This window comes from Montipora capricornis, chromosome 7 (assembly GCF_036669925.1).
Source record: "Montipora capricornis isolate CH-2021 chromosome 7, ASM3666992v2, whole genome shotgun sequence".
Taxonomy (NCBI): domain Eukaryota; kingdom Metazoa; phylum Cnidaria; class Anthozoa; order Scleractinia; family Acroporidae; genus Montipora; species Montipora capricornis.
In genome coordinates, this window is record NC_090889.1 from 45,221,732 (window position 1) to 45,231,731 (window position 10,000).

The 10,000-nt window shown below is 40.4% G+C and overlaps 1 protein-coding gene across 4 annotated transcripts in view; it reads right to left on the reverse strand.

The window, feature by feature from the left end:
- LOC138057278 (uncharacterized) overlaps positions 1 to 10,000 on the reverse strand; it is a 121,491-nt gene that overhangs the window by 20,490 nt on the left and 91,001 nt on the right. For 2 of the 4 annotated variants that reach the window (XM_068903325.1, XM_068903324.1), the window contains exon 12: positions 1 to 1,216. This exon is cut by the window's left edge and continues 961 nt beyond it. In XM_068903325.1, coding sequence (XP_068759426.1) covers positions 1 to 1,216 — 1,216 coding nt within the window. Of the gene's footprint in view, positions 1,217 to 2,251; positions 2,310 to 9,467; positions 9,650 to 10,000 lie in introns of those variants that run through there. The other 2 variants (XM_068903327.1, XM_068903326.1) reach the window with 2 other exon arrangements.

The window sequence follows — 10,000 nt, forward strand, 5'->3', positions numbered from 1 at the left end:
TGATCGTGTAAAAAATTCGTGGCTGTGGAAAACTCTTCATCATCCCTTAAACCGCACGTACCAAAGGCAATCTCCATGGCTTTCTCTCTAGGTATCCACTTGTGACCCTCTTCACGTAGGCGGTAGAGTTCATTTTCATACTTTAACCACTTCAGTGGGATGGCTTGTTTCAAATGTGGTAATTTCTTGGCAACAGCAAGAATCTCTTCCCTCAGCCGTATCACCTCCTGACAATCATTGTCACTTCCCGCCTTTGTGTTATCAACAACGAAGACGTCATGAAAGAGGTGATCCCTATAACTCTTTGTTTGCAAGAAACCATAAATATCAAGGGCCACCCTTCTTGCATTGGGATGTTCGTCAGGACTATCAGTATAGGGCTTGTCAGCATGGGTGCAGACTAGAAAAACCGGAGGCAACTTTGTGGACGACATTTCAGGCAGAGCAGTGGACAGGCTCGAGGCATTTGAACTAGCCAACGAATAAATCAATGACAACCAGTAATCGAGACAATCCATATTTGTATAACTGAAGTTAATGTCATTAGCTTTCTTGTACAGTCCTTCTCTCTCAGGAATGCTAGCTTGCTGATATGGATCACGACTCAAGTCACACGTCAATATATAAATGGCTTTATCCGTCATAAAGATTGGGTGGGTGGCATAATAAACCATCTGGCCTCCAAAGTCCCACAGTGTTGAGTAAATGTTGTCCTCTCTTTCAACCGTCTGATCACTCTTAAGCATTTCTATTGACAATTTCACTAAATCGTCTGATAGTTCTGTTTCAAAAATATTCTCTGTGGTGTCCTCGCTTTGTTCACTTCTACTTGATTCCTCCGAGGATTTAAGGGCGGAAGCGCCTGGTATCTTCTCGTGCTTTCCTTTCAAGCTTTTAATCAATAAGCCCGCTGCATGGTGATCAAAGAATACCTTGGAATCAACATCAGCCTCTATTCCTTTCTGGCCTGTCTTCCAAACTTCCATTGAGATTTTAAAATGGGAAGGATCAGTCTCTATTCCTTCTGTGCTAGCTTCCGTTGCACTGAAGGCTTCTCCAGTCAATGACTTCTTCAAACTGGTCTTCCCGACCCGATGTTGGCCAATTATCATGATTGGTAGTCTTCTTACAAGAGCTGTACCATCCTTGAGAGCACTATTGAAGGCTTCAACAGCACGGGGGCCACGTGAAAGAATCTCCGAAGGAACAGATTTCTCTGGAATGAAAATCAACAACTAGAAATGTTAAAATTCAACCTATGAACTAACAACCAAGGGATAAAATGCCTGCGAAAATTCTGCCATTAACTAAATGGCTGATATGCCAGACACCTTCCCTTCCTTTCGAAGAAGATGGTGTGAGACCAGAAGTACAAGGGATGGTGCACGTCAGTCATGTTTATACCTTATTCCAAGGGTCATTAATATTTCAATGGTACCGTTCTATGCAAAGGCAGAAACCAGTCAAGTGCATTCATCATTGAAGCCAGTATTCTCGTTTTTCGCTGACTTGACCTAATCCTAAATAACTTGGGAATCATCTGCTAAACAAGTGTTCCTTGGCGTTAAATAAATTAGTGTAAATACAATTGATTGGGTGGTTGATAGTATTATTATTATTATTATTATTATTATTATTATTATTATTATTATTATTATTTATGCATTATGAAGGAGGTTGAGAAAATGGGAAACGCAGATAAATAGTAAAATTAATTGATGTTCACACAAAGATTAGAGGCGTAGTGCAGTTCGTTGAAAATTAGTAAATATTTGTTTGAATTACATTAAGGTTTTTTAATAAATAAAACAAACGCAGACACCAACAACATATTCAAGCGACGTTTATTAGAGGTTTTGGTGCAAACAACCTAAATGAGCATAGCAGGAAGCTTTGGCTTTACCTTTGGAGGGCCACTGGGCAGCTATCACACTGAGAGTTGGCGCTGTTTCTATTACACTAGTTTTTTTTAATGAGAATGTCTGATTAGGAGCTGAGGCTAAACGTTCTTATATATTTTTGCAATGTGAGGCTGAAAACGTTCTAAAGATCTTCCCAAATTTCCATCAGACTGTTTTGACCTGATGACTTTCATGGTGTTGAAGTTATTTTGGAACCTTTGTTATGTTATACAAAATACGCCCTTGATTACTTGAGTTAATTTAAATTAATTTACCTTCATGTTATGCTTTCATTTAAAACATTTAAAATACAAACGAGCAAAATAAAAACGTTCTTAATCGACTCTTACCTTGAGGGATGTTCTTAATACATTCTGAAAATTTTGGTTAATCTCAACCTCATCATTCCTATAAAAAAGGTTCTTATAAAAAAAATTGTTCTTAAAAGAAATTAAAAAAGAGAGTGTACCTAGCTTAACTGATGTCTACAGTTCCGATAAAAGGAGTTGGGAAATTAGTTAAATGAGCAAAGTGATTTCTTTGAGAATAAGGTCTCTTTTATGTATGAAATAAAGTTCTGACTCATTGGAACATTGCATGTCACGTCCCCGTTGGAACGACATCAATTTGGCTATGTCATTGCCTTTTAGAACTAAGCTTCTCCCCGCAACAATACCTATGACCTAACAGACTAAATATATAAGATTTTCAATTCATCTAAACGCTAGAGTTGGATCGATGACGTTAACACCGAGTGGGAAAAAGCAATTTCTTCTTTAATTCTGATCAAAATTACCTTTTAGAATTGCCTGACTTCACCTGGTATGCCAGTTCTAGTTCGCTTTTTTTTTTTTTCATATCTCGTGTTTTCATATTAGAGTGATTGAATTTACTGGCTGAATACAACGGTCCAATAACATCTAAGAAAGCGGATCAATTTCTTTTCTGAGGTGGCTTCCTACAGTTTTCCGAAGAAAAAGATCAAGAGTTTGAAATCTGTGAAATCAAAACAACAGGATCTCTCTTCTGAAGTGTTAGTCACCGCAATTGACGTAAAATATAACTTGACTGAAAAAATAAATGCAAGTCAGGGAAAAATGCTAAATACAGTGACCGAGCTCTTGGAGGGGGCTGGACACTAGACATTTCAAAGGCCATTTTCTCAAAACCTAGCCGTACGACCAGGGTCAAATCTTTTGGAATTAGTAAACAATATAAAGACGAAACCGTAAACATTTATTTTTTTCAAAGATCTATCATACAGTTTTTAGTTAATATCAAAATAGCGAAAAAAATGGAAGGAACGCATGGAGGGTGATTACCGTCATAATTCAATTTTTGATTTTCTGACGTGTTTTTACACTTTGCATTGTAATGAATTTTTGTCTGTTTGACTTTTATGTTGGTTTTATCAATTTTCTGACAGAATTTAGAATTTTTTCTCGAATCAAACCTAAACTTTCTGTTGATTTGAATTTTCGGGTTGTGTCAGGTTTCGGGGACCTTTTCGAGTTTCCGACTAGTTTTGAATACTTTACATCTCCTATTCGTTTCTGGTGTATATTTTTGCCAGTAGTTCTAATTTTCGGACACATTCAATTTTCAACTACAACTTTTCTCGAGTTGGCCTGGTGACTACGAGACACGAGACACCAGGTCGAGGTAATATAGTTCTTGCTGTGTTGATCCAAGATGGCGGATAGAGTGATAGCGTTAAGGTACTTGCGCGTGCTTTTACTTAATATTATTCGGGAAATTAGAGGAGGAGGCCTTAACACAAATACAGTGGATGCCTTAAACTTTGGGCTGGATTGGCTGCATGGTATAATAGCTCGTCTTGTTCATTTGTATGGAATCGATGAACAAGTTGTGAACCTAATTAGGGGTGCGCGGAATTGCCTTATTACAAGTCAGAATATTTTTGGTGTTTCATCCCCAGCTACTGCCTTTACTGGACAACTTGGACGTCCAAGATATTCAATTCCCAGAGATCAGCTGGATTTTCTGATCGGCAGATGCTTTTCTGTCGTCGATATTGAGAATACAAGATGATGCAGTGCTACAGAATACAAAGAGGGCCACAAAACTTTGCCTGAAAGGTTCCAAAGGTAAGAGAAAGGTTCATACTTTTGCCAACCAGTGTTTGACTTCTTTTTTCCAGATAATTATTGATGAAAATTAAACAATCTTCAGGTCAACAAGTTGTTTCACTCGGAGTAATTCTATCTTGTAGGGCTGGTCGCCCAGTTAAACAAATTTGTTACTGAAATCGAGGAATTAAAAAATGTTTAAGTAAGTTCCACATGGATGCAAGGAATCAAGAAGGGTAATTTTAAAACAAACCAACGCTCACCTCAATTAGAGCCGCCATTTCATGTGGATCCTTTACCTACTGCACTTTCAATTTCCATTTGAAATGAACCTCTTAAACTTTGATCGAACGGTGAAAATGTTTTAACAAGCACACTTTTGATTTCTATTCCTGACTTAAACCGTGTTAAATGAACATTTTGCTGTTTGTGACGAGGATTTTAACGAAGGTTATTTAGAATTGCCATGTTTGAAGATTCTGTAAACACTTTCGCGCATTCTTTGTGCCGCTTGCACGTTTTCCACGCATGAATTGAATAGTCAATTAAATTGACTTAGGGAGGTTTTCTTCTGCAATTGTTGTTGAGATCACAGCGTGAGTATATACTAAAACAATCTTTCTTTTCAATCTCGGTGAATAGTTTGTTATCATATAGGCCGTACGGCCCCGCACGCGCTTTCATTGCAAAACTATTGGGAAAATCCCCGTATGAGGGTCGTACGCATTACCACGAGTAGGGCCTGAAAAAGCCGTACGGCGCTACTAGGAACACGTACTGCTCCGTGTGATGCAATTTTAGGGGATTTCGTCGCTTTTAAACATCCAAGTAATTTACGGCCAGAAAAGCAAATGCAAACAACATATTAGATAAATGTTCTGTGCAGATTTTTGCTTTTTATTATGTCCTAAATTCATCTTCTGAGTGCTCTTAAATAGTGTAAAGAGCCCATATGGTAAAATGCTCATTGACTGAGTTTAGGTCGGGTCGCACATGAAAATATTTGGCCCTCGGTCATGGCGCTCGGTCCGTACGCCATGACCCCGGGTCAAATATTTTCCCGTCCGGCCCTCCCGCTTAGTCATATGACCACCGCGCTTTTCCTTTCATTCATTTCATTCCTTTCCTTTCATTCCTTCCATCCAGCCTTCATTTCTTTCATCCATTTCATTCCTTTCCTTTCATTCCTTCCTTTTTTCTTTCTGTCTTTCTTTCTTCCGGCCAGCATTTGTTTTGTTTCGCGCGCATTTTCAAAGGGCCAATGATATCACGCCATTTATTTGCTAAACCAGTAAAGTGTATTTGAACAGTGCAAACTGCAAAGCACAAAATATTTCAATGTATTTTGAGTGAATAATCTACAATCAAAAAGTTCTTATTTTCACTAAATCAAGAAGTCGATCAAAGTTCAACAGAACAATACAGGAAAGCCAATCTTAGTGTTGGACTGCGAACGCCGATTACAAGGAAGTGAAGAAAAAATGTTAATCTTCTTCATCTGGAGATTCAATAACATGACGGCGGCGTTTGTTCGGGAGCGAAATGTGTGAAGATTTCTTTGATCCAGATGCTTCAGAAAGGACAAAATTCTGGATGTTTATTACACCAATGTTTGCTCCCGAAATATACCAGGTGTCTGGTTGGACTCTTGAACGGTTCTGCTACTTGACTGGTTTGGATTTGGTTTCGGCTCCGAGTTTTCTTTCTCACTCAGTGTTTTAGACATCTGACACGCTGTTGTTGATGAGATGCTACGGCGTAGCTATCCAGACTTTTGAGGCTTTTGCCCGGAATAAAGGACTTTCCGGTGATTTGGCCGCTGTTGGTCGCCTTTTAACAAACTCTTTGAAGAAAGACAATGGACATATCTTATCGCCTGTCTCGTACGCTTTCGGACGGAAACACCTTCGGTGCTCATTTTCTTCGCCGTGACGGGTTTCGCTTTTCCTTTCGGTGCTCCATTCCAGGTACTCTTCGCCACTCACTTCATCTTTTCTTAAAACGATGTCACCAAATTTCATTTGCCTTGCCTCGTGTCTGGCTCAGTGGGAGAAAGTGAAGAGTGAGCAAGAACCACATAGTACGCAAAAGGACATCAGGATCATGCGTGCCAAACTGATTTTTATCAAAGATGCGCTCAGTATCTTCGTTTGTGAGGGCTCCTGTGGCATTTGGTTTGTTTCCTTTACCCTGCTTCTTGGGTTCCCGTCGCTTGGATTTAAAGACTTCTCTTACTTGAGACCTTGCATTCCTCGTCTATGAGGATATTGAACTTCGCTTTCTGTCAGCTTCCAAGTAGCACTGGATGCTTCATGAGAAAGATGACATTGTATTAGCGGAGAACCATAATTAAGAAAATATGGTAACCCATCGATACGAGAAAATTTGGTTTTATAGCCATGACGTCATGGATGTCCGTACGTACGTAAGTCCGCTCCTCCATGTATGCCAATGTGACCAGTATCACGTAACCATTTCACGGGCTCAAGTTGAGAGCTCATCGAGGCTCCAGTTGAGTTGACACTCAAGCTAGTTACAGCTTGGACATCAATGTCATGGTCAATTGACACGTGTGAAAACATTCACCCGCTGACCAGTATAACGTGACCATATCGCGGGCTCAAGTTGGACCTTATCGTCAGCTGTTTTTTGAAGTTGACCGCTGACCAGGGACTGGTTGTTAATTGGATTACAGGCTCAAGCCAGGTCAGACACTCACACCTGAGCATAAACGAGGCTTAATTTTCGCGCTCTTTCTGTGGCTCGACGCGGCTACACGTCCATACTACGTCATCAAAAGCTCTTGACAGTCGATGCTTTTCGTCTTCAGCCTTGCATACGGAACTCGGGCCCGCAGTGCGCGCGGCAGTCAAAACCGTGCTATTCTGTCAATCATTTGCCCTTTTACTGGAAACAGTGCATTTCGGTTGTGCCTAAATGACATTGTTGTCGATCTACACCGTCGAAAGGACGACTAAAGTCTGTATTCGCGGAGTTATCACAACTAAAGACATCATTAATACGGTTTTGCCGTCTTCTTACACTTGATTCGAAAATACTAGCCTGTATTGGTCTTAAAATAGTTAGAAAAGCACAAATAACAGCCAAAGCACAACAGCTTACGTTCGAATTCTGCTCGATGACAACCCAAGGGGTAACCACGCATTTTTCATAGATAATCAATGAATAATATTTGTAAAAAGCTTTAAAATACAAAGCAATGTATGGCGTTCTTTCTCAAAATGAAGCATAATTATCTCAAAAATGCATGTTAAGCCCCAATTTTCTTTTTGAATGCCGAGAGTACTTACTAAGAACTACTTTCTCCGGATAGTTTTAAATCGCGCAAAAATATCCTTGTATTAGTAAGCTTCACGGATAGGAAATCCGAGTATTCCGAGATTTGCAGAACGTATGCGCTATAACAATAGCAGGCACTCTGGACCTGCTGCTTAACAAAATGCCCGTTGTAAACTCGTGTACAAAAGAAACCTGTTAATTCTGTCGCTTACAAAAATTTGGTTTATCAACGGAGTTGATAATGTAAATTGACCACCGTACAGAGCTTTTAGAATCTCTGTACGGTGGTCAATGTAGTGCACATTATCAACTCCGTTGATAAACCAAATTTTTGTATACTACTTCCCCACCGACGCAGCACCACAGTTTCTTTAGAAACTACCCCTTCAATTCTGTCGCTTGTTGATCAAACAGTTCATCCGATGAATATATCCGCAACGGGTGAACAGCAACCTTCGTCGAAAAGAACAACGGACGTTGGAAAACCTCTGGGAATGTGATGATATCGTTATCAAGGAGGCAGATAAACGTACAGGATTTGTGATCATGGATAAAGACAGGTATATATCAGAGGGCATGCGCCAGCTCAAGGACCAACAAATATACATTCCGGTATCTAAGGATCTAACAGAAGCGATGAGATTGAAAGTAGCCAACTGCTGTGGCGAAGTTGGGAGAGGATGGTTTTATTGATGCCGACGCAGTGGATTATCTTTCTCCCACTGGCGATGTGAAAGCTGCAGATTTTACTTACTTCCAAAACTTCACAAAAAGGGTTGCCCAGGCCGACCTGTCATTTCTGGTTTCGGCACGCCTACTGAAAGGATCTCGCAATTTGTACACTCGTACTTGAAACCGTTAGTACCTGGTGTTAAATCCTATGTAAAGGATACTAATGATCTACTTCGAGAGTTAATGCAGATTGGAAGGTTACCAGGTGGAGCTATTCTTGTCACTATTGATGTTGTTGGGCTGTATCCCCACATACCCCATGAAGAGGGGTTTCAGGCTCTTCGCGAAGCCTTGAATAAAAGAATAAGTCCAGACATTCCCACCGAAAGGGCAGTGGAATTAGCAGAGCTTGTTTTAAAGAACAATAACTTTGAATTCAATGCACATCATTTTCTTCAGAAACTGGGTACTGCCATAGTAACAAGGATGGCGCCAAAAGAGAATAGTCTTCTTGATGGTTATCGGAAGAACTTGCACACATGGCTCGGATATATTGACGATAGCTTTATGATTTGGACGGAAGGCGAGGAGGAGCTGAAGGTTTTCTTGTCATATCTTAATAGTGCTCATGACATTATCAAGTTTACTTGCGACTGGTCACACAAGAGCGTTAATTACTTGAGATGTTACCATTATTAGTTATAACGGCAACTTTACCACGGATCTCTTCGTTAAGCCTTCTGATAACTATCAGTATCTAGATTTACGTTCATGCCACCCTCAAAGATGTAAGAGAAGCATCCGGTATGCCCAGGCTCTTAGGTTGCGATGCATATGTTCATCGGATGAACTGTTTGATCAACAAGCGACAGAATTGACAGGTTTCTTGTGCACAAGAGGGCATTTTGTTGAGCAGCAAGTCCAGAGAGCGACACTGTTATCAAGGGAAGAATTGTTGACTCCATTGGCACCAATATCTTCGAAAAATGGTCAAAGGCGGTTTCCAGCGCAAAAAAGCACCACCCCGAGAAACTAAAAAACAGAAAGCTGAGCGGTTGAAACGCGAAGCTGAAAATCCTGAGCTGAAAGAGCAATGGGACTGGGGATACAAAATCACGAATGAGAAGCTGAGAAAAATCTGCGGAGCTACTCCCATCGGTGACTACGCCGATAAATTTCATCTCAAATACGTTGCTCACGTGACCCGCATGCCGAACAACGCTTTGCAGAAACAGCTGGTCTACTGTGAACCAGCCCGTACAATCCGACGAGGAGGCAAAAATGTGAATTTCTGGGCTAAATTATCAGAGACTACTGGCATCGAAGCCGAACAACTACAAAAGACTATGTACGACAGGAACGATTTCAACAAGTGGATCGCAGATCGCTACGAGACGCATTCACGGCCAGCCAAATTCGTAAAGACGAGTAAGTGCTGAACAAATCGATCGATCGAGAATTGACAAAGAGAAATAGTACTAGGACGCCATTTATTGTTACGTACCATCCGGGACTGCCAAACATTGGCGGAATTCTCAGGGATCTACATTCCATACTCCAATTTTCTGAAAAATGTGGAAAGGCGATTAGGGAGATTCCGATGTTGGCTTTTAGGAAACCAAAGAGTCTGAGGGACTATATGGTCCGGGCTAAAGTTAAAAAAAAAAGATGATTAAAGCTGGAGTTAGCCGTAGTTGTGGGTCGTCGATATGCCAGATATGCAGAGACGACAACTTTCTGAAATCGGGAAACAAATTTACAAGTAATGTTACTAGTAAAACGTTCGACATTTAGTATAATTTGTATTGTAATAGCAGTAATGTCGTGTATCTCATTTCATGTAAAAGTTGCGGTACACAATATGTAGGGTCGACAACAACCAAATTTAGGCATAGGTTTAATAACCACAAGAGTAGGATGAGAAGATACGCGCGTCTTGTACCGGAAGATAAAGACGTAGATGACTTAACCTACAGGCATTTCTGCTCACAGGGACATTTTGGGGCTGGATGATATGTCTATTAAGTTAATAGGCAA